General features: G+C 34.1%; 1 protein-coding gene across 10 annotated transcripts; it reads left to right on the top strand.

Moving 5' to 3' along the window:
• The first annotated feature begins 485 nt into the window (after nucleotides 1-485).
• LOC117578167 (dynamin) lies at nucleotides 486-26,884 on the top strand. Of its 10 annotated transcripts, none has more exons than XM_052008523.1 (17): nucleotides 486-563; nucleotides 1,371-1,977; nucleotides 6,914-6,987; nucleotides 7,070-7,826; nucleotides 7,902-8,018; nucleotides 9,497-9,725; nucleotides 9,787-9,944; nucleotides 10,042-10,148; nucleotides 11,717-11,910; nucleotides 12,947-13,066; nucleotides 14,837-14,848; nucleotides 17,302-17,505; nucleotides 17,577-17,670; nucleotides 18,755-18,888; nucleotides 19,685-19,827; nucleotides 22,860-23,006; nucleotides 25,701-26,884. In XM_052008523.1, the coding sequence occupies exons 2-17, from the start codon at nucleotides 1,832-1,834 to the stop codon at nucleotides 25,777-25,779; spliced, it is 2,715 nt and encodes a 904-aa protein (XP_051864483.1). In that variant the 5' UTR covers nucleotides 486-563; nucleotides 1,371-1,831; the 3' UTR covers nucleotides 25,780-26,884. The 10 variants fall into 10 exon arrangements, with proteins under 10 accessions (XP_051864483.1, XP_034119343.1, XP_034119344.1 ...); XM_034263452.2 differs by having other exon boundaries at nucleotides 516-619; XM_052008525.1 differs by having other exon boundaries at nucleotides 548-619; nucleotides 1,374-1,977.

The following is a 26,884-nucleotide window of genomic DNA, read 5'->3' as shown; positions in this document are numbered from 1 at the left end:
TCGATTTTTCACAAGAACTGTTGCCAACTACTCGAGTACTGACTGTTAAGATAATGTTAAATATGTGTCTGTTACATTTGCGCATCTGACATTTCAAATATCGATATCATACATAACGAATATCATACATATTTGAAAACTGATTAACTTTTTTTTGGTATAATTATGAATACATACATTTTTTTGCAACCCTTTTAATTAATATTATGTATAAATATTTTTTGATTGGTTAAACATTAATTCACTGTTGGCCAGCAGAAAAAATCGATAGACCGTTTGTGCCAATTAGACATTGAGAAAAATAAAAAAACAGCTGGCCAGATGAAATTCAGTTTTTACATTATTTCCAGTTTATGCTGCGCATGAAATTTGACACATTCACCCATATGTAGGGTGCACATTCCAGTCGATATTGGAACAATGGCGATATTATATTCTTTGCTGTCCTGTTGCACGTTATCGATATGGCAGAGAAATGAATGGTAATTGTCATCGGAATTCGATGAGCGAATAATCTCAGAAGCAAAAACAAAGCCAAAAGGGGCGGACGCAGAAAGCGCTCGGTACGCGTAATATATTTGTAATAAATTGGTCATTGTCCGTTCGACAAAACGTTGCGGTACTTGTATTGATATTTCTTGCAAAATTTGTCAAAAAAAATAATTATAGTTTATCGTATAATTCCGCTGAAAACCAATTTTTTCAGTGTGTCATTGTGTGGGTGCATGTGTCTTTAGCAAATTAATGCTTATAGTTTTCGGTTTTTTTTTTCCTCACACATATATACAGTTTGTTTGTGTGTCTGAAATCAAATGAAATTGTATAAAAATTTTAACATTTATAATTTATCGGTATCGGTTAGCTAAATTTCGCAGTACATTTTTTTTTGATAAACAACAAAATAACCCTGCGCGCACATACCAACAAACAAAAACGAAAAGAGAAAAGTAAAGTAAAAGAAAGAACGAAAAAGAAAAAAATCATATGCAAGAGCAGCAGCAGCAACATTAAAACCCGCCCCAACGCGTCGTCTCCACCGTCGTCGTCATCAGACAGAAGCAGCATCAGCAGAACAGTAGAGCGCAGTAGCAGCGCAGAAAGCAGCGCAGTCTCGAGCAAGCCAGAAGTCGCTTACGTTAAGCTTACGCGCTCGATGCCGCTCTTGAGTTAACGTCGTGTCGTGTCATCCCCCCACCACCACGTCGGTGTGTGCGTGTGTGTGTGTGCTGGATTTTCTTATAAGAAAATTTGTTCATCTTTTTTTTTCTGTTGTCTTTGTTAATTTTTTTTTTTTGTTTTTTTATGCACTGTGTGTTTTTTCGCGCAACTTACGCATTTAATTTTCTTTCTTCCAATTAAAACAACAACAGCAGCAGCAGCAACAACAACGAAAACACAAGTGGCAGTGTTTGTTGGTGTCGGCAACGAGTGAGAGAGAGTGCAAGTGAGAGAAGAGGAAGAACAGCGTTCAGTTCGTTCGTCCGTCAGTTCGCGTGTGTGCGTGCGTGCGTACGTGTGTGTGTGTATGTTGTGTGAGAGCAAGCGCAAAACATTCACACATCAATTTTGATAACTGAAAAAGCAAAAAGGCAAAAAAAAAATATACAACACAACAAAACGAAGCAAAAGCAGAGTGCAAAAAAAAAAAGCCACAACTCAGGCAGAGAGGCTGTGTGGCGTAGGCGTTGCTGTCCGCTGTCCGCTGCTAACGTAAACGTCGTAACCACGAAAAATTCGTGATCGTTATCGATAAACCCCTCCAAAAAAGAGAAAAAAAAAAAACAGAAAAAGAAACGTAAAAGTCAACTAAACGAGCTAAGAACAAGTCATCATGGATAATTTGATACCGATCGTCAATAAGCTGCAAGATGCGTTCACATCGCTGGGCGTGCACATGCAACTGGACTTGCCACAGATTGCCGTCGTCGGTGGCCAATCAGCGGGCAAGAGTTCTGTGCTGGAGAACTTTGTGGGCAAGTAAGTAAATCAATCACCTGAATGAAAAAAAAACCAAGAACGAAAAAATCTTAAGAATCCTAAGTCATCGCTCAACAATTTCATACACAAGAAAATCCATATTTTTGCCCAAAAAAAGCTTCCCTCTCTTGGAGAGAGTTTTGAGCTCTCCAAGTGTATGTGTGAGTGCGAGTTCTGAGCGCTACAATTATGTGTGTGAGAATGAGAGAGAGTTCTGAGCGCTCTCACTTCGGCAAGCGTGTGCGTGTATGTGTTTAAATTTTTGGTGAATAATCAATGAAGCAGCATTCCTGTTTTGTTGTTTTTGCTGCCTGGTCAGTGGGTGTTTTTTTTGTTTTTTTCTGCCAGCAGGTGGCCATCAATAATTCCCCTATTTTGCCTATGTATAAATACATATGTACATGTCTATATGGTCAGTGAGCTGCGACGTTGGCAGCGACGCCGGCAGCGGCAGCATAACAACCACCTTGCACTCACATGCATAGAAATACACCCACTTGCAGCAGTGGACTCAAATAATGTTGTGTCAACTTTACTACAAACTTCAAAAGTTACTCATACATGCCAGACCCACATACATACATATATATGTATGTGTTGGGAGTTGGAAGTTATGAGTGCGATAAACTCAGTTCCAATAAGAAGACGAAACATTTTTAACGATACTACAGCTGTGTGTATGTGTGCTTGCTTTCGTTCTACACACTCTCTCACTCTCGCTCTCTCTCTCTCTCTCTCTCTGTGAATGCGCGACGCACGCTCTCGCAATGCGCTTCGTTTCGTTTTTATCTATCGGCTTTTCGCCCGCCCCTTGAAAAATGCTACGACCAAAAACAAATACAATAAACCCACAAAAATACTTACGCCCCAAAAAAAGAAGAAAAAAAAAATAGAGCGATAGGGAAAAAATCAATGCACGTTGACATTTCCTTTCCTGCAGTCGCTGTCGCTGTCACAGTCGCAGTCGGCGTCGCAGTCGCAGCACATGCTTTTGTTGTTTCCTGCTCGCTTGCCCGGTTTGCCCAATGGCGCTTTGTATTCGTACCTTACCTTACCGTACTCACCACACCACCCCACTTCGCCCCTGTTATACGTTGGCTACACACATCACTTTGACATTTATGCAATGCTATCGCTATCGCGATTGTTGCCAACGTTGACGTCGACAGCGACTGCGACGTTGACGCTTACGCTAGCCTACATTTCTGTAGTTCCCTTTATGCTGCCCACCAACCCCGTCCCTTCGATTACTGTTGTAATGTTAATGAATGGAAGCAGCGCACACAGAACACATACATACATATCTAGTTGTGAGTGTGTGTTTGTTCTATGCAAAATTGCAAAATTATATAATGTTGCGCTATAATCCTTTGCGACAGTGTCTCCACCTACTATTACTACTACTATTACACTCACACGCATGCACATCGTGTTTTGTAGCTTTTCTATGCTCTGGCCTGCTTCAACACAAGTCCTTGGTGGTGTACACACACACACGCACAAAAACATTCAATTGTGTGTATTAGTAAAAACGTGGGTGCTTTTGACACTTTGGTATACACATGCATGTCTATGTGTATATGTATGTATGTGTGTGTGCCTTGTGACATACAGTTTGACATGCAGTTACGCTTACATAAGTTGGCGCTGCAGTTAATAACAATAGCAACAACAACAACAACTACTGCAGTGGCAGTTTTGTAGTCAAGCGCAGTTTGTTAGATTTCGCATGCGCCGGCTACACGCACACACACACACACACACACTTACACACTCATGCGAAGTACATAGCTAATACATATATATGTATGTATGTAAGAATACATAGCAAACGCTGTATGTATGTAGAGAAGAGTGTTGTTAATGACCTAGTTTTATTCTTTTTTTTTTTATGCCCACTTATGCTGATGCAGCTATTTTTTATGCTGCGCTCTGCTGTTGTCATCAATGTCAGTTAATGATGATGCTGCCTGCAGCATATGCAGCTCAAACTGTAAGCTGACAAAGAGAGCCAAGAAAAGCAGATAAAGTGCAAGAGAGAGGGAGAGAGAACGAGTATTCAATGTCAGTCAACTGCAAAAGCTTCTTCGTTTTGTTCGAAATGTCAATAGTTCATGGCATTTTCTGATGCTGCCTTGCTCTCGCTCTGTCTTCTCCACACACACACACCTACATACATATGTAAACACCTACACTGCATGTATGTATGTAACGGTTACTTGTCGATTAGCAATTGGGCGATTGTGTAGTTAGAGGGGGGGACTGGAATGCATGAACAGTGGACGCACACAACGGCGTTCGCTATATAAAGAATAGTTTGTAATACAGGATATACACATAAAATTCTCAGGAATTTCTTTTATTTTTAAATTCAATTTGCAATACATAATTTTAACTTAGTAATCACTGTGCAGACTTGCGGTTTAACTTTCCAATATTGAAAGCACTTTGCTGGCATTCCCAATATATTGAACATCACTGTAACAAGTAAACAAATGAAACCTATTAAAATGAACAGTAGTTGTAGCCTTGGATTGCCACATGCCACACACACAAACACACATTTAATTGAAATAAAACAAAGCGAAAAAAAAAACACATTGGAAGAGATGTTAAAACGCATCAAATCAAAATTGCAAAACATGAAACGACAGCGAAAGCACGAAACAAACGAAATAGGGGAGACAAGAATGCAGAGCACCAGCTGATCTCGTATGTATGCGTGCCCATGTGTGTGTGTGGTGGGAGCAGCAGCCAAAGAGAGGCGATCAGTTAATTTACTGCTGCAACCGGCAAAGTATTGCATTACACTAAGATAGACAGAGAGAGAGAGAGAGAGCATTAAAACGAGTGAGTTTATCTTTCAGCAGCGTGCTTTTGACCTCTTTGCTAAATTGTTTGCAGCAGAAAGAAAAAGCAAACAAAATTTGTAATGTGATTATACATTTTATTATTATATTGTTATTATTAATGTTGGATTGCCGAGAATTCTGTGTGTGTTTGAGTCATTTGTGTGATTATATTTATAGCAAAGCTGTTGATATCATCAAACTAATTTTCAACCTGCGCTTAACTTTCATTGCATATGAGGGAATGTATGTGTGTGTGTGTGTGTGTGTGTGTGTGTTATTACTCATCGCAAGTTATTTTTATGTAATTTACAACTATGCAAGTGCGTGTGCGATTAGAATTTATACTTTGTTTTCCGCAATTTGTATAATTTTTGTTTTATCAAAGTTCTTTTTTTTTGTTTCTTCGTTCGTTCGTTCTACTTCCTCTTCCTCTTCGGTGCCCCACCCCTCAGCATGAACAAGTGGCCTGCGCTTAAAATTTGCTTTCGATGATTCATGTTTTTGTGTCATTATAATTGATATTGTATGCGATATCGATAAGAACCGTTTGTGTTTCTCTTCTTCTTCTTCAACTACTGCTCCCGTTGTTTCGATGTTGTTGTTGATATGAATATTGTATGTGGATTTTGTTGACTTTGGCGGATTTGTTTGCCACAAGAAAACAGGTCAAACGTTGTGTTGTGTTGTGTGTAGAAATATTTCTAGTGTAGTGGTTACACCCACACACACACACATATTTCTTTTTTTTTTTTTTGACAGAGGATCTGAACTGTGTTTGCTGATTACAACACACATACAGCGTTTTCCCAGTCAATTAATCGCACATTGTTGCTGTTTGCTGTTTGGCTGATTTTCATCGACTTTTCCCGGCTAATCAAAACACAATTGATCATTTCGAATCGAGTGTTTTGAGTGGCCTGATAAAATGACTCATTCCAAATAGCTATCGTAAATTTGACTTTGGCACGAGCCAAAAGAAAAAAACTAAAAACAATATTGGTAGTATCATAAATTATAAATGCTTGTTACCAAAAATAATAAATATTTTACTTATAATGAAATTAATTGCAATAAAATCGCTATTTCTGATTTGGATCTTTATCCATTTGCTTACAGTTCATAATAAACAAAATGTTCCTCTATGAAAATTGATGAATTTCAAGTAATTAAATAAATTTGAGACCATTATTATTATTATTTTTTGAGTTGATGCTAATATTTTCCGGAAAACTAAATAATTGTTGAACTTTTATTATTATTCTATTATAAAATTTGTGTTCATCTAAACTAATAATCGTTGTTTTTTGCTAATAGATTCCGAAAAACTAAATAATTTTTAAAATTTTATATTTCTATTATAAAACTTTGTTTTATATATAATATCTGGTCATTATTATTTTGTTCTATTATATTGTATATTATATGAAAATGCTAATATTTTCCGAAAAAGTAAATAATTTTTGAAATTCTATATTTTGTATTATGAAAATTTTGTTGATCTAATCTAATAATCATTATTTTCTTTTTTTTTTTTGAGTTAAGCATATGAAATATAATATTTTCCTTAAATATATTCCTTACTAAATAATTTTTTAAATTTTATACAATGTTGTTAATTTTTATTATTTGTTTTTAATTTCGTATCTCCAAAAATAATAAATATGATCAATAATCTATTACAAATCTATTAAATCATCATTATGACCATAAAGCAAAATATCATTACAAAGTTATTGTTTTTTTTTTTATAGTATAACTTATAATGATTAAGCGCTCCCTTGTTAAATAGACACAGCGATAGCGCGCTCTCTTTCTCGCACGTCAAAACTTGCATATGCTAAGTTGGCTGTAAGTTGTTATCGTTATCGATTCAACATAACAGTGCGATAGTTCGATTAGCACTTGAATTGAATTGAACTTTTCCATTGCAACGAAGAAAAAACACCTGCAAAAAAGTTACTTGAATGCACACAAACACACACATACATACAATCTCATATACATTCACACTCACACACTTGCACACTCATTGAACAATTGTAATTTGAGAGCTCATTGTTTTCCCTATTCAATTCTATTTGCAGAGACTTTTTACCTCGAGGTTCGGGCATTGTAACGCGCAGACCTTTGATTTTGCAATTGATTAACGGCATTACCGGTAAGTTGAGAGCGATAACAAAAAGCAAAATAATAATTCAGAATAATAATAATAATATCGAATCGATGTATTTTGTTTGTAGAATATGGCGAATTTCTGCATTGCAAGGGCAAAAAGTTCTCCAGCTTCGATGAGATACGCAAAGAGATTGAGGATGAAACGGATCGTGTGACGGGCAGCAACAAAGGCATCTCAAACATTCCGATTAATTTGCGCGTCTATTCGCCGTACGTGCTCAATTTGACGCTCATCGATTTGCCCGGCTTGACGAAGGTGGCGATCGGTGATCAGCCCGTTGATATTGAGCAGCAGATTAAGCAAATGATATTCCAATTTATACGCAAAGAGACCTGTCTCATTCTGGCCGTAACGCCGGCCAACACCGATCTGGCCAATTCGGATGCCCTCAAGCTGGCCAAAGAGGTCGATCCCCAGGGCGTACGCACGATCGGTGTGATCACCAAGCTGGATCTCATGGACGAGGGCACCGATGCCCGTGACATACTCGAGAATAAGCTGTTGCCGCTGCGGCGTGGCTACATTGGCGTTGTGAATCGATCGCAAAAGGACATCGAGGGCAGGAAGGATATCCATCAGGCGCTGGCCGCTGAGCGTAAATTCTTTCTCAGCCATCCATCGTATCGCCACATGGCCGATCGCCTGGGCACACCATATTTGCAGCGTGTGCTGAACCAACAGCTCACCAATCACATCCGCGACACATTGCCGGGTCTGCGTGACAAGTTGCAAAAGCAAATGCTCACCCTCGAGAAGGAGGTGGAGGAGTTTAAGCATTTTCAGCCCGGCGATGCCAGCATCAAGACAAAGGCCATGTTGCAGTAAGTTATTTGCCGCCCTACGATCATCATATGTATTTCGGAAATCAATAAATAATTCTCGTTTTGCTTTTACAGAATGATACAGCAGCTGCAGTCGGACTTTGAGCGAACCATCGAGGGCAGCGGCTCCGCATTGGTCAACACAAATGAGCTCTCTGGCGGCGCCAAGATCAATCGCATATTCCACGAGCGGTATGAACGATCACAAATTAATCGTTAATGTGTAGTGTAGAGGGAAGAGAACATTGCGATCATAAGGAATAGAGCAAAACAAACTAGTTGAAAAGAGATTACAACGAATAGAGTCAACTCACTAACTGATTGAAAAGAGTTCATGTGTTTATCATTAAGATGGATAGTTAAGATCAATCGCATATGCCACGATCGGTACGCGTTCACAAATTAATTATTAAGGAATGTTTAGTGTAAAGGGAAGATTTCTTAGAGATTAGAGGAATGATCTATGCCTCCAACTAACTGATTGAAAGTCGCTGTTTAATTTGTGTTAAGAATTTATAATATAACCTTAAGAACAATGGCATAATCCACGATCTGTATACATTCAAAAATTAATCATTAATGTGTAGTGTAAAGGGAAGAGAGCTTAGAGAGATTATAAGGAATATAGACAACTATCTTATTTGAAAGTTGCAATTCAATCTGTGTAGGAAATAGAGCCAACTAACTAACTGGTTGAGATTTATTCTAAATGCAGTTCAAGTTGTATAGTTTTGTGTGTAGAAACTAGCGTTAAGATAGTATGTAGATAGATAGAATATAGTTAGAATAGATAGATAGAATATAGTTAGAATAGATAGAATATAGCTCTGTATGCATTTCAATTTGTGTTAAGTATTTCATGCGCTACAATTTTGAGTGTATCAACTATGATAGAATTCTGTCTCTAAAGATTGTCAAGATTTCGATGTAGATGAGGTCTACAAAGCTTATATCGAAAGCAATTTAATCTACAACTTGTGAGCAACATTTTAAAGATGAAAACTGCGTTTTTCAGCACAAATCTAACAACAATATAGCTGACAATACTTTTGTTTTGTATTTCCTTATGTAGTAGACATTTGATTTACAAGTTTTTGAGCCTAAATTTGAAGGTAAAGACTGGGTTTTTACACCCAAAGGTTGCTACAACTTTGTGCCTGATAGAATTGTATATAACAGGCAGAAGGAAGCCTTATACGATATAGCCATGTCCGTCTGTCTGTCCTTATTAAACACTGGATCTCAGAGACTATAAAAGAGAGAGAGAGAAAGAGAGACAGCTATCATTCTTATTCGACAGCGATAATGTGAAATGTTTAGTACTCTATGGTGTATTTATAATATAAGTACGAAATAAATATATCAAATAGATCCGTCGGTATATTTCAGTATTTATACGGTATATTTTTAGTATATTTGTAGAATATAGTTTAATTCGGGATGGGTATATTTTTGATAATTTTTTGTGGTATATTTTTGTAGACTACAGTTGGGCATGTGTATATTTGACTATTTTTTGAGGTATATATTTGTAGAATATGGTTTTATTAGAGATGCGTAGCGGGTATCTCAAAGTTGAGTAGGTTTCTAAATTGTTTAACGTATTGATTAACAGTCAAAAACTTGTATATATTTACTAATTTGCTTTTCGCTCTTTTTTTGGTTTGCAGTCTACGCTTTGAGATTGTGAAAATGGCGTGTGATGAGAAGGAGCTGCGCCGTGAGATCTCGTTTGCCATTCGCAACATTCATGGTATTCGTGTCGGTCTCTTCACGCCCGACATGGCCTTCGAGGCGATTGTGAAGAGGCAGATAGCGCTGCTCAAGGAGCCAGTGATCAAGTGTGTCGATCTAGTCGTGCAGGAATTGTCCGTAGTCGTGCGCATGTGCACCGATAAGGTGCGAATATCTTTTTTTTAATCTATGTTCGATTACTGATTGCTCTTTTCTTACTCCCCAGATGAATCGCTATCCACGCTTGCGTGAGGAAACTGAACGCATCATTACCACACATGTGCGACAGCGTGAGCAGCGATGCAAGGAGCAAATACTGCTCTTGATTGACTTTGAGCTCGCCTACATGAATACCAATCACGAGGATTTCATTGGCTTTGCCAAGTATGTGAATAATGAGAATTGTAGATGATTGATTTGTTTTTTTTTGTTTGTTACTTTTGTTATTACTTTACTCTCGTATTTTGTTCGACTCTTGCAGTGCTCAGAATAAATCTGAGAATGCTAACAAGACCGGCACCCGACAGTTGGGCAATCAAGTCATTCGCAAGGGTCACATGGTCATCCAAAACTTGGGCATCATGAAAGGTACGTAGAGTGTAGAGCGTAAAGCGTCACTTTCAGCCGCCTTCCAGCCATGAGTTTGTAACAATCGAACACGAACGCCGCGTTACGCAAGCATCCTGTTGTTGTCTCAGTGTCTGTATCTGTGTCTGTGTATGTCAGTCAACTTCTTCACACCTAGCCACACCTTCTACTTGCCACACCTGCCACACACCCACAACTCTCTCTCTCTGTCTCCCTCTTCAATTGCATCACCAACAATCGACGCACTTCCCGCACCTACAGAGCACTGACAAATCAATCCACCGCCCACTAATCAATTAACTAACTTGCACGCTGTCTCTTGATCACATTTGATCACACTTTATTGCTGTAATTATTTTATAGTCCCTTGATAAAAAAGTAAGCTGAAGTTCGTTTGTAAAATGAAAACTCTTTAAATCAATTTAATCTTCTTCAAAATAATCATCTCCCTACAACTATATTAACTATATTTGATAGATTGCTAGTATTTGTGCGGTATACTAATTTGGTATATTTTTAAGTCAACACTGCGTACACTAATATACCATATATATGTATTTATACTTTGGTATATTTCTAGTATCTTTGCAGTATACTAATTTAGTATATTTTGAAGCTAATACTGCATATATTAATATACCAAGCATATACTTTGGTATATTGTTAGTATTTTTGGGGTATATAAATTTGGTATAATTTAAGGCCGCGTATATAAATGTGCCAATTATATACTTTGGTATATTGTTAGTATTTTTGGGGTATATTTTTAAGCTAATACCGCACTGTAGCTTTCTTATTTTTTGTTTTTAGTTCTGTTTAGTGAAATCGATTCGATTATTTAGCTTAATACTCTGTCTCTCTCTTATCTTGCTCTCTCACTCTTACTCAATAGCACTTTTCCCTCAATGAGGCATGTGGCATGCGGCATGTTTCGAACAAAGCTCAAGCCAACGTTGAATTTTTAAGCTCTCTTAGCACTCTTTTCTATCGTTTTCAAAATTAACTTTTTACTTGAGTTTTGTTTATTGTCTTTAATTTGCTTCTATGTGCTTTATCACGTGCTTTACTTTCTCTTTTATTTTCCATTGAGTTATATTATTTAGTTTTCTTTTATTTTTTTTTTTTCGTTTCTTCCTTTCGGTTTTGTGTTCTCTTGTTATACTTTTATATTGCCCTTTTCGAACCTCAACACACACACTTCTAACAACTTTGGGTGTGGAATATTAAAAGCTTTGCTGAGGTTTTTGCCACGCCTATTTGGTTTGTATGCAATGATTTCTTTGCCAACTTTCTTTTTTTTTTTTTTTTGTGTAGTTTTTATTTGAATCGTTTAACGACATTGTGTTGTGCTTGCTTTTAAAAGCTTAAAACCGAAAGCTAAAACTTAACATTCTCCATTCCAAGAATTCATTTCATTTCCTCACATCTCTTCTAATCCACATTCTGATCATCATGATCATTGCATTTGCCTGGGCTAAAATTGTGTGTGTGTGTGTGTGTTTGTGTGTTGGGAATTCGATTTTGATTTCGAAAATTGTGTTGACAATGAAATGTTTTCTTGTTCACAGGCGGATCGCGTCCTTATTGGTTTGTGCTCACATCGGAGAGCATCTCCTGGTACAAGGACGAGGATGAGAAGGAGAAGAAATTCATGTTGCCGTTGGATGGTTTGAAATTGCGCGATATTGAGCAGGGCTTTATGTCAATGTCTAGACGTGTTACATTTGCTTTATTCAGTCCCGATGGACGTAATGTTTATAAGGTTAGTAATTTTTGTTAGCATACAAAAAAATGACAAATTCCAAGCAAAAACCAAAAAAAAAGAAAAAAAAACTAATAGAAGACCACAAGAGAATGAAATGAAACAGAAAAATGCGAACAATTCATTTTTTTTGTGCTAGAACAAATAATTCTCAAGCGATATTTATTTGTTGTAGCAACAAAATGATGATGATGTTAACGAAAAAAACATTCCAATTATTTTCAACCATTTTGTGTTTCTTTTGTTCCTTTGAAATTTGTTCAAATTGTTGACAATTCAAGTTTTGCGTTCCAAAACAAAGTACAAAAAAAAAAAGAAAAATGTAGCAAATATTTAATTTATTTTTTTTGGCAAATTTCATTCATGAAATTTTGCATTGTGTTTGGATCGCACGCAATGAATTCATTAATTGATTGAGTTTTTTTGTATAAGATAAAAATTACTATGTTTTTATCAACATTTAGATTCAAGTCAAAGGATCAAAAGGAGCTTCTTGCGTTGAGCTCCTTTTGTGCCTCTGATTTGTCGAGCATGAAACAACCACCAAAACTTAAGCCTGAAAATACAATCGATACCAAAGCTAAAGGCATAATCAATGAAACTATATATACGTATATACATCCCTCGCTAAACCGATAACCAATCAATCAATCAATATATATATATATAAACTATATATACAGCCACCGAATACAAGAACACTAACTAACCTTTTTGGTCCAATGACACACGCAGCTGCGAAAAAAAACTAACCACTAGACTAATATGTTAAAAAATGTTAAGATAAAACCAATCCAAAACCGATAAACCGAATACCGATAACCGATAGCCAACCAAATGCCACCACAACCCGTCCAAGTACTCGTAATCGTTATCGTACTCGTAATCGTAATCGTAAAACGTTGTCCCATTTACCAAATGCTTGACGAAAATACCTATCCATTTGTTCTCTTTGCGCTTGGACGCTTCTTCTTCTTTCTCCCCCTCGCAAACACACACACACACACGCACACACACTTACTTGCCACACATTTAGGATTATAAACAATTGGAGTTGTCGTGCGAGACAGTCGAGGATGTGGAGTCCTGGAAGGCATCATTCCTCCGCGCCGGCGTCTATCCCGAGAAGCAGGAGACTCAGGAGAATGGCGACGAGGTGCGTACAAAGCTATTTTATCTATCTATTCTCCATCTATATCTATGTCTAACATATATAAATATATATCTATAAATGAATATCGTCAGTGAGTGCTAAACTCGCTTAGCTTAGACTAAGTCCTCAATGTTCGTATGTACGTCGTGTATACGCTCTACTCTGATTAGATAACAGCGACAACAAGGTCAACAACTAACTAACACACTGCACACAATCATGTTCAGCGAAACAAGCCAAGTTAACCAATTGCTTAATTAGGCATGACGTAATAACTCTCCTCCTTCAAAATCAATTCCAAAATTCGCTTAAATGTAACCCAATTCCTTAAAAAACTATTCAATTCCCAGCATCAGCTATCTTAACAGTCAAATTTACCTGTTAAACTCATGTAAAATAACATTACATATTATGCACCTTAATGTTAAAAGACTGTTATGAAATTAATATGTATATCTGTTTTCAGAACAGAGTCGATTATGTTGTGTTTATGTGAATATAACAATCAATGTTAAACACGATAATCGTTTAACACTTTTTATATAACAGTAGCTGTATCTGTTATACGCCATATTCGCTTAGGAGTATCTGTTATACTTAGTATTCGTTAATATAACAGTGGCTGTAACTCTTATGTGAATATAACAGTAACTGTTATACGAAACATTTGTTGAACAGTGTTAGCTTATCTGTTATACGTCATATAATAGTGGCTAACGGATATGTGAATATAACAGTATGTGTTATACTTAGTTCTCGTTAATATAACAGTGGCTGTAACTCTTATGTGAATATTACAGTAACTGTTATACGAAACATTCGTTGAACAGTGTTAGCTTATCTGTTATACGCCATATTCGTTTAATAGTGCTAATAAAATAGTGGCTAACGGATATGTGAATATAACAGTATCTGTTATACTTAGTATTCGTTAATATAACAGTGGTTGTAATTCTTATGTGAATATAACAGTAAGTGTTATACGAAACATTCGTTGAACAGTGTTAATATAACAGTAGCTGTATCTGTTATACGTCATATTCGTTTAATAGTGCTAATATAACAGTGGCTAACGGATATATGGATATAACAGTATCTGTTATACTTAGCATTATATAACAAAGGCTGTAACTCTTATAGGAATATAACAGTAACTGTTATACGAAACATTCGTTGAACAGTGTTAATATGTTCTACGCCATATTCGTTCAACAGTGAATATATGTGAATATAACAGTATCTGTTATACGGCTGTAATTTTGACAGCTCTGTAAACACTGTAAACTGCGAAATATAAAAGTAATTCATTCCTCAATCTTTCTGTCCCCCTCTTATAGAAACTTTCAATTTTCATACCCTCTCTTTCTTTTGCTCTCCCCATCCTTTATCTCTGAAGATCGAGATCTTATTACAAAGCATACAAATCATTACTAACCCGCAATTTCATACATCCATTTACATATATATATATAATACTTGTATATTGTGTATTTAATGGACTCTGAAATATATTTGCAAATTTACTTGAACTCTTACTTAATTTAAACAACAAAAAAATAAGAAACGATTTCTCTGATACCGTAATAACTCATCATATATTTCTTTTGTTTGTTTTTTTTTTTTCGAAACGTTGCGCTCCAATATAAAAATACCACAAAATATCATCATATATATATATGAAAAATACTACACGTCTCTGCTATATATATATATATAAACGTGTGTGTATGATTAATAATGTGCATATTATATTTGCTCTGTGAATATATGCAGGAAGGACAAGAGGTTTGTTTCTTTTCATCATTTTTAGCATATACTTTGCATATTTCCTACGCTCTCTCTCTCTATATATATTTCTGTCTATATCTGTCCTCTATCTATTTAACTCGTAGATTCTGCAATTGTCTCTTTGGTTTCTTATCGAATAACAAATTATGATTTCAATCAAATACTCTGTACACTCAACAAAATTTGGAAAAAGAAAATATATCTGTTAATCGAAAAGATAATATTGCAAATGTTATTAACATTTCTATATATAGTAAATGTGTTGGTGTACAGGGTATCTGGTCGTCGTGCTTTCTGTATATTTATCGAATGGGGGATCGAAAACGAAACCGTTTAGTTCCTTACTTTTCCTTTTATGAGTCTTCTATCCACCTAACATTTTTATTTCGTTTGTTTTTCTTTTTTTTCTGCCGTTGTACAACACTAACCAAATAAATTTTGTGGGTTGAAGTAATTCATGACTTTATCGATTGGGTTTAACAACACATATTACGAGTAACTTTTATCATTTGCTTCTTTGGTTTATCCTGTTCCCTGTTTCGTTTTCTACTATCATTTATATATTCAACTTAAGCCTAAAGTATCAAATATATATATCTATATATATATTTGCATACTTCTTATTCTTATATCTTGCTACTATACTTAAATATAAACAAAATATATCGATATAAAAATATAATTTTGATTTTACAATATTTTTTATGAATTATTTTCTTCTATTTTCCCGTCCACGTACCAAACGAAATGACCACATAAAAAATACATATACAAATATGCTGAAAATTACAATGCAAATAATGATTGTAATACCCAAAAACAAAAAACTAAACATCAAATTTATTATGTATCCAAAAAAAAAAAAAAAAAAACGTTCACAGCAAAAAGTATGTTAATTTTTCCGTTTTCTTTTTATATGGTTCACAATACTTTTGAATTATTCGATTATTCTCCTATGCATTCGTAATCTTAAACAAAAAATTCCCAATACTTACGTAACATTGGCATTATTTTTTGCTTTTCCGTTGAGTTAAAGTTTGATAAAAGCTTCTAAAACAAGTACAATTAATTAGATTTACGTTTTTATTATCGCCTTTATCCTATTTGAAAACGCTTTGTAAACACACATTTTGTTCTCTTCTATAATTGTCCTTTAGCAGCTGCGTCACAGCTTTGATCAGCTCTAAAGTGTAGCATATCATAGCATCTTAAAACTATTTGAAGGGCTTTCTAACACTGTTCAGGGTTGCCACCTATTGTTTCATATTCGTAGAAACCTAACCTTTGAATTTTGCTGAAATTTGGAAAATACTTTTTCTGTGGGGATATTTGCCATAGTCTTTTAAAGTTTCCAAAAAATTTCAAAATACTTTTTCCTTGGGGAAATTTTCATAAACCTTTTTTTTAAATTTCCTAAAATTTGAAAATACTTTTTCCTCGGAATTTTTTGAAAAGTTTTATAAATTTTGCTTAAATTTGAAAACATTTTTGTCATACACTTTTTCTTATAAATTTTGCAAAAAATTTTAAATACTTCGAAATTTGCATATAGTCTTAAAAATTTTATTACAATTTAAAAATACTTTCTTTTGGGAAATTTTGATAAATTTTTAAATTTTTCTAAAATATGAAAATATTTTTATCCTTGGGGAATTTTTTCATAAACTCTTTTAAAATTTCCTAAAATTTCAAATTACTTTTCATAAAGTGTTTAACAGCGATCCTCTAATAAAATGAATATAATTAATATAGTATATTCAAAGAGCATTCTCCATAAATTGATGATCTCTAATATTTTTGAGGTTCTGAAACTTCCTCGGGAAATATTTCTCTAAGAAATAAACTAGGTTGGGACACACACACACACTATCGAAATTATCTACCTGTTTATCTAAAATTCTTGGAAACTAATCAGCACTAGAATTTGATTATAAAACTATCCATCAATTTATTTATATTTATTAACCACTAACTCTAAAACAAAAAAAAAAGTATCTAGCTTGCTTCAATTTATTTTCTTATTCATAATTGTTGTTGTTACTGTTGTTATTTTTGTTTTTGGTTTGATTTTCAATTTCGTAACACTAAAATTTTCCAACCTCGATGATAATACGATAAAAAAAAATAGATGAAATGTAATGTGACAAATTGATTAATAATGCTTTACTTTTTGTCTGATGCACCGTTTTTGGCATTTTTCAATTGTACAATATTTCCTACACCTCTACACACACACTCTTTTATCATTTTTAATTGATTGTTTGTTTTTATTCTTTTCCAATTACTTTTGCGCCCTCCCCAAAAAAAAAAACAAAAAACTGAACCTGAAATTACATAAAACCAAATAAAAAATTCCCCTCCATCGATGTGTGATTACATTACAAAAATGAAATATTGAAATGAACAAAACGAACAAATCAAAATAAAAAAAAAAATAAAAACTATAATAGTCGGCAAATGAGGAAAGTTCATCGGATCCACAACTGGAGCGTCAGGTGGAGACAATTCGTAATCTGGTCGATTCGTACATGAAAATCGTCACAAAGACCACACGAGATATGGTGCCCAAGGCAATTATGATGCTGATCATCAACAATGCCAAGGACTTTATCAACGGCGAGCTATTGGCACATCTCTATGCCTCTGGTGATCAGGTGCGTACTCTTTCAACTACTTTCTATATTTCATGAAGTAATCGTATTTATTTCTCTTTCTTTTTCGATAGGCACAAATGATGGAAGAGTCCGCGGAGTCGGCCACAAGACGCGAGGAAATGCTGCGCATGTATCGCGCCTGCAAGGATGCTTTGCAAATTATCGGTAAGTGTATAAAAGAATAATAATCCATCGAATAGTTAGTCACTATGCTGAGGTTCTTTATACTCGCTACACATAGGGTAGAAGGGTATTATCGCTTTGTGCCTCCAGAAAAAAGAGTATTTGACAGTCAGAAGCATGCATAACTCCGACCCAATCAAGTATACATACTATATATATATTCTTAAGTAGGGTCCACAGTCGAGACAGGATATTGCCTTGTGCTTCTGCCTGTCCGTCGTACTATACCGATATACCCAATGTAGCCTTCGGTATTATTTAGTATTTTTGCGGTATATTAAGTAGGTGCATTCACAGATTAATACCGCACTGCTTTTTTTCTCTTTGGTATATTTCGGGCGTATTTTGGATATACCAAATATAGGCTTCGGGATAATTTAGTATTTATGCAGTATACTTTTAGAATATAGCCTTATTGAAAATGGCTCAATCGACTGTAGATTTTTTAGTTGTTTTATATTAGTATTATGTGATCTTAAATAAAAAAACAATATGAACATCAACATATCAGAGAATAGAAGAGATGACATCACTTGTGATTTTGCACGCAGATGCAAGTTTGTTTAAAATTTTTGCGTTTTTCAAGCGTTTTTTTGAAGTTAAGAGTCGCTATTTTGGGACATACAATTAAAGTATTTATGATTCCTGTAAAGTTATGAACAAAAGGCTTTTGTATTGCAAGATAGGTCTACTACTATCTGATATATTTTGTGCTCTTTAGAATATTTTGCATGTAGAACTATATCAATATACCAAATATAGCTTTTAGTTCATTTCAGTAATTGTGCGATATATAAATTTGGTATATTTTAGGAATAATGGTAGCGGGTACCTCTTTGTGGATATATTAAATTGTAATTACGGTAGAATTTAGTATTTTTGCGGTTTTCTCTTATTGGGAATGGCTCACTTGACTGTAGCTTTAGTATATTGCGATATACCTTTTCTATAATTTGTTATTTTTGCAGTAAATTTTTTGGAATACGTAGCTTTCTTACTTGGTTTTTTTTTAATATAAAATATCAATAATAACCAATCATAACGGTTTTCTCTCTCTCTCAACCAGGTGACGTTTCAATGGCAACCGTATCATCGCCATTGCCGCCGCCCGTGAAGAACGATTGGCTACCAAGTGGCTTGGATCCACATCTATCGCCGCCCAGCCCCGGTGGCCCACGCAAGGCAGCACCCACCGCACAGGTAAAAAGAGTCTGAGATTCATACTATACTATATACTATGTTATACTATACTATACTATACTCCACTATACTAACTATACTATACTGCAATATACTATACTATATTATACTATGCTATAATATAATATATACAATAATATACTATAGTATTACTATACATACTATAACATAATATACTGTACTATACTATACTCTACTATACTATACTATAGTATACTACATACATATGTATATACTATATTATACTACTAAAATACAATAATATATAGTATAATATACTATTATACAATATATTACTGTAATATACTATACTCCACTATACTAACTATACTATACTGCAATATACTATGCTATAATATAATATATACAATAATATACTGTATTATACTATACTATAACATAAAATACTATAGTATAATATACTGTACTATACTATACTCTACTATACTATAGTATAATATACTATACTAAAGTATACTACATACATATTTATATACTACTACTAAAATGCAATAATATAGTATATTACTAATATACTATAATACTCTATACTGTAATATACTATGCTATAATATACTGTAATACTCTATACTGTAATATACTATACTATCATATACTACATATGCTATAATATAATATATACAATAATATACTGTACTATACTATACTATAACATCATATACTATACTCTAATATACTGTAGTATATTATACTATAATATAATATACTATACTCTACTATACCACACTATACTAGAATATACTATAATTGAGCACCTTTCGTATTTGGTTTGCAGGGCTCGTTGGGTGGTCGCAATCCACCATTGCCACCGGCAACTGGACGCCCAGCGCCCGCAATTCCCAGCCGCCCAGGCGGTGGTGCTCCTCCGCTGCCAGGCGGTCGGCCAGGCGGTGCTCTGCCACCACCATTGCTACCATCGTAAGTAGTCCCAAAATATACCTATATATACGACATATATACTTACTCTATATATATATATTTGATTTGAATTTAGCTTTGTGTTTAGTTGTACACTTTATTTTATTCGTAATCGTAATTATCTTTAGTTGGCTGTAAGTGCGCCGCTCTGTACAGTTTTTTTGTATATAGATCTCGCTTGTCTCCTTTTTGTATTATTATTATTCTCTTCTATTTGAATTCTTTAGTTCATTTCTTTGTTTTATTTTGCTTTGAACTATACTGAATTTCTAGACAAAATTAAGGTTTTGGTGGCAGCAATAATCGGAAATTTAAATTTCAGGAATTCAGAACAGTTCAAACAAATAGTGCTTTATTTCATTTACGTATAGTTTTTATGATTTGATTTGAGTTGAGTTGAATCGACGATTGGGACCTCTTTTTATATGCGGCGAAAGAACGCTCACATTTTGAAACACTGAAAAACATATCTACGTAATAATACTTTATGTGCATACTATTAATACTACTTGTCTCAATCGCTTTAATCTATTTTTGTGTTACCCTTATATTTTGTGTATAATAATCTTTTGTTTGTTGTGAATAGCTTTATTTTCTTGGCTTGCCCTCATTAAAGATATTCAAGAAATAACAATCATTTTTTTGGTAACTAATTTCATTAGATATCAGAGGGCAAACTATAAAAAAGATTTTTCTTTTTTGTTTTTTGATTTGTGAAACCTTTTTTATGCTCTCATAGAATTTATTCTCGAAAAGAATCGAAAATCAAAAACCAGAAAAACTTAACAAAATAAAACCTTTTGTTTCTTCTCTTTTTTCTCTCTATTTCGCTCACAAACCAAACCAAAAAAAATAAAAATATATATTGCGATAATTCAACAACAACGCCAAACATGCGAATATTCGAATAATAATGATGAATTAATTCATTTTCAATAATATCTAACGCACACACACACGACTCACAACTCAACCTAACCTCAATGTGAAATGCTAACTGTAAATTTGCCCACACACACACACACTCAAACACACAACAGACGTCGTTAAGTTGTCAGCCACAGCCACAGCCGAGGCATTTACTCTCTTTAAAACTAAACTAACCACAAACAAAAAATCGCTTTCGCTTTAACCAAAACAAAGAAAAGAAAACCAACAAATCGATGATGATGATGAACCGAATGTTATCTCCGAAAACTCTTTTTAAGTATATATATTTTGAAAACACAAAACTTCAGGCTAAAGCTCGCGCTCGCGCTCTCTCTCTTCCACCCCCCCAAATCTCCTCTCTCACAGTGTCCTATAGAAAAGCTCGCTCAGTGAACTAAAACTTAACAACGAGATCGCGCCGTTTATAGACTAGTATTATTCCGAAAATAAATTTAATGAAGCGTTCAATGATTTAAAAAAATATCGTAAATATTCTCCGTATATATATCATATTTATACACACGTAAAATATCTGATTATTAACGATATACAATATTTATATAGAATTATACAGTTTATAAATATTATGGAAAACAAAAAAAACCAATTAAAACACAAATAGCCGGTGATGACGAAATAAAGCTTATGATCCCAAATAATGAAGCAGAAGAAGAAGAAGAAGCACAGTACAGTCAGTCAGAGTTTATCACGATCTATATACAATATATATTTATATTGGAGATGAGAACTGTAACTCGCTCGCTCTACTACTCCTTAGACTTTTCATAGTTTGTTAGTTTTTATCATGAGAGACATGCATATACATACATATAGTACTATATATAAATTAGATATGAGGCCTGATCTGAGCTGAGTTTTGCTAAATGGAGAACGGACAAAGACCGAAGGAAAACTAGAGTGTGTGAGCAGAGTGTCCTGTAAATGCTAAAAATACCATTCTCAAAAATGAAAAAGAAATGAAAAAAGGAAAACATGCAACATAACATATAATATTATATATACCATATACGATATGAGAACTATGCTTAAGTTAACTAAAGTACCTTTTTTTGTGTTGTTGTTGTTGTCGTTAAATAAAAAACAAAAGTGAAAACTAAATACTAATAAAGTCAAAAACAAAAGTGAAAACATTTATATATATGTATGTATATGTACAATATGTATATGTAAAATGATGAAGCAGCAAAAAACATTCCACTACATAAAATATACATGATAACAAATTATTTAAAAAGTTACAAATGAATTGTTCAGTATGTGTACGCAACAAGATGAAAAATAAATACAATATAGTTAAAAAAAAAACACAAAAAAAAGAAGAAAATTATACATGCATAACAATTTATATATATACACAAGTAAAAGAGAGAGATATATATATAGATATATAGATATACACTAACAACACACCTATATATACAGACTGACATACACATATTCTCACATTCACATTTATTATTGGTCCTCCAGCTGAGAGCTTCGCGTTCACTCTTTTTTCCAGTGTTGTAAAGCGCGTCGGCCATCTTTCTTTTTTTTCTTTGTTGTTGTTTTTCTTGTTGCTCTCTGCCCCCCTTGAGTAGGTGAATGCAAGTGTGTGTGCGTGTGTGTGTGTGTGTTGTAGCAAAACAAATTAATCGATCAGAGTTTTGCTTTGTTGATGGTTATCTACATACATATAACAGCTATGTTGACTTTTATATTTTTGATCTTATTTATTTTTGCGTTGTTGTTTGCTTTTGCTTTTCGTTTTGAAATTAATTGATTCTCTCATAATTTGTGACTAAATCGATAAACATACACACACACTGACATTCACACATACACTCTGACACACACACACACCACAGAGCCAGCAGAAGTGAAACAGACAAATCGATAAAAAGGGGTTTCAAGCGTTCCGATAACTGTTTGATTGCATAGCGGCAGCGCCATTTTTTTTCTTCTCTATATTGTTGTTGTTAACAATTAGTATAGCCTAATTCTTTGCGCAAAGCAAAAAATAAACAAACAAACAAAAAAAAAAAGCAAATTGAACAGAACCAACAACAACAGTACAAACTACTTTTTGCAACCCTTTCAAGTCGCGTCACTGGAGCCGTCGGCGGAGCGATAACCCAACAATCGGGCGCCAATCGATACATCCCGGAGAGCATGCGTGGACAAGTGAACCAGGCTGTTGGCCAGGCGGCAATGAGCGAACTCTCCAACGTCTTTGCCACCCGATTCAAGTAAACAACCCCAAAACAATATCACAAGCGAAGAGAGTGTGTGCAAAGCAAAAACAGAGAGAGCGCAACTACGCAACCGAAAACAAATACAATTAAATACGCACGTCACGCACACTCAAAAGCAAAGATCGAAGCGAGAGAGAGAGAGAGAGCGGCGAGGCTGCAACTGCATTCGGCTCCATCTCACACTCTCTTCTTATCTCAACACTGTTGTGTTTTTTTATTTATTAACTACATTTACATAAATGTGTTGTCGTCTTTTTTGTGTTCTTGTTTTACCTTTTTTTATTTTGTGTTCTTTATTATTATTGTATATTTTGTGATGTGACCATGTCCTTGTGTGTGTGAAACTAAATTCATGTATTACGAAAAAAAGAACCACATTCCGTTTTTTTGTTGTTGCGTTTTATCGATTGAAATCGGCTAACTAAAATACATAGCTTGTATATTTATTTCGTATTTCGTTTTGTTGTTTATGTTACTCAACATTCCATTTGTATACAACACACTCACTCACACACACACACACACACATACATACATACACTCGTCAATGAATCTCTTAAAAATAATCTCTAAATCCTAACCTCAAAGTTGTTAATTACATTTTACGATTAAACAAAAAACAAAAAAAAAGCAATGCGAAATTGAACAAGCTGAAAATACATAGAAAACATAACCCATACATGACTAACATATATACATACATCAATACATAGTCTCTTATTTAGAAAATTTTGCATAAATGCAGAAAAAAAACATTGTAATTGTTGCTAAAAAACGACAAAAAAAAAAATGAAAAAAGAAACCAAAAAAAAAAAAAAGAATAATGTGTTTTTGTGTAGTTTTTAAAAACCACCTTATAAAATGTATGCATATGTGTTTATCTACATGAATATATGTGTGTATATGCATATGTATATGTATTTGTTAATGCTGCAGCAACTATTAAAGTACATTTAATGATATCCCCCCCCAAAAAAAAAGAACAATTGAATGAAATACACATACATACATACAAAGTGCAGCAAATATTTGATGAAAGCGCATATGGTAATTATACATAATACATACATGCATACATACATACATATAAGAGTCAGAATACAGTTAAGAGAAGTAAGTGAGAGAGGGTGAAAGAAGAAGAAGAAGAAGGGAGTGTGTGTTTTGGTGTTTGGTAAAAGGCTAATGAAATATTACAGTTAATATGTATGTGTACGTAAATGTATTTCGAAATAAGCACAAAACGATAAACGATAATACTGAAGATCGATATTTTTGTTTTCCCCCTCTCGATACTGTAAATGTGCCCACGAATGGAATGGAATGGAGAAAAGTGAAAACAAGTGAAGCATCTTAAACTAAAGCAATATATTTATTCAGCTTGAGATCTATGCATATTATATAGATATTTATATATATATGTATATATACAACATATATATCGAATATGTGTGTGTTGAACTGTGTAAAATCATTTCGAAACAATTTTCCATTATTTGTTGTTATTGTAGTCTGTACAAAAAGAGACAGCATTATATAGAAGAAGAAGATGATATACATGACGATAGCTTTTAAAAGATTTCTGATCTGCTGATGTAGTATAACTCACACACACACACACAAACACACAGATGCATATGTATGTATGCATAGTGTATATTTAGTATATGCATGTTATGGCTATGTACAATTATTGTTTATGGCGTGATTATCGATAAACACACAACACGATAATTAAATCGATAAATCGATGCTAACTACTGCAAATTAACCGTTTTTTCCAACATCTTCTCGCGTTACGATAATGGCAAAAATTAAGTATATACCTAACAATATATACGATATATAGAAATGTCACAAGTATTTAGCTCCTCTATGTGTTTGTTTTAGTATAGCACACACACACACACACTGATACCCATACACACACACACACACAGCTAACACAATACACATACATGACGCCTTGAGCATATACATAGATACATACATACATGCATACGTACATACATATATATATATACATATATTTATATATAAATAAACATGTACTTATATGAGAATGAGAGATGACAAACAGAAAGAAAAAAAAACACCCCCCCCCCCCCCCTTCCTCGTTGAGAAGAACATCCCAACCAAGTGTAGCGCTTACTAATTGCTGTTTATTGAATTGAAAATGAAATACGTTAAAATGAAAAAGTGTATGCTGAGGGGTAACTACAATGTTATAAATAAAAAAAAAAATGAAAAACACAAAAAAATAAAAACAAAAAAAAAGTATATATTAAAAAAGAAAAAGACTTGTTGCATTCATTGTTTTTAGTACTTGCCTGCGTTTACAGTGAATGGCACTGTTAACTGTTAACTGTTAACATAGGCAGAGAGAAAGAGTGAGACAGAGATGTAAGAGCTTGTCCTTAACAGAGTTGCTTTGCGTGTTGTTGTTGTTTTTTTCGTTGGTGTTGGTTTTCCGCTCACTCAACTAATATTTCGTTTTGCTGTGTCTCCTGCTGTGTCGGTGAGTTGCCTTTAATCAACTATCAATTAACTACGACTTTTAACTTATTTAACATTTTAATCTCTTCTTCACATGCAAATCTCTGCTTTTAAGCGTATGTAGTTTTTAAGTTTTCCATTTAATTGAAAAATAAAAATTTATTAATTGCGAATTTTTGCATATCTTCCTCGCAGTCGACCTGGAATGAATGCGCCACCAAAGCTGCCTGATCGTCCCTCATATTACGGAAATACGACCAATGGACGCTATTGATGATGATGATGATGATGATGATTCAGCTTTATATCCGATAATGTATCTAGCGAGGTCCATCTGAACAAAAGAGAGAGAGAGAGAGAGAGAGCATGGAGCAGCACTGAGCGTTAGATCTGGATATCCTAGATTGAATATCCTAGTAAAACTGTAAAACTCAATTTGTATTATTATGTATGTATTTGTTAATAGAGGGCAGCTGTGTCTGTCTGTCAGCGTGAACGAAAGAGAGCGAACGATCGCAGGGAGTGTAGAGTGTGTGTTAGAGCGAGAGAGAGCGAGTGTGTGTCTGTCTCTTTTTTTGTGTTTCGCCTCCCAAAGTAAACTTTTAAAAGTGTGTAGAACACTTGCCGACTGGTCCTTAGAAATGCTAGACATATCATAGCCGTAATAGAGTAGTAAACACACACACACACACACATGCACAAATACGAAACCCACCCCCAAACCCACACACACACACACACACACACTTACCGCTTAGGCATATACATACATACATTTGTAATTAAAGCTAAAGCATCGAGAGAGAGAGCCAAGTTATACCGACTAAGTGCAAGCAGCCGCAAAACTGTTATACAGTCATACAGTTATACACACACACAGGGCTGCGCTGAAAAATATACTATATACTATAAATATTGTTAAAGTTCAACATCCAAAAAGAAATAGCGTCTCGATGCATTGTAAATATTTCAAAAGAACACAAAGAAAAACAAAAAACACTTGTTATAAATAATATATAATACGAAACGCTTTAAATTCACAATGTTTCCAAAATATATACTTATATTTAAATACAAGTATATATATATATATATATATATATATATATAGATATAAAATATAAATATACAAATATATATTTATTTATATATTTGTTGCTGCGCCTTCTAGACATGTATATTTTTTACACTTAATTATCCCCAAATATCTTTTTCGGCACGCCACCAACCACTAAATTTATTGCAAGTAATTTTTTTTATATAATTTATATACTATATATACAATATAAACAAACAGAAAATGCAAACCAATTATACATTTTAATTTTATATATGTATTTATGTTTAAGCAAGAGAAATAAACAATCAACAAAAGAAAA

This window comes from Drosophila albomicans, chromosome X (assembly GCF_009650485.2).
Source record: "Drosophila albomicans strain 15112-1751.03 chromosome X, ASM965048v2, whole genome shotgun sequence".
Taxonomy (NCBI): domain Eukaryota; kingdom Metazoa; phylum Arthropoda; class Insecta; order Diptera; family Drosophilidae; genus Drosophila; species Drosophila albomicans.
This window is presented reverse-complemented; position numbering and strand designations above follow the sequence as displayed.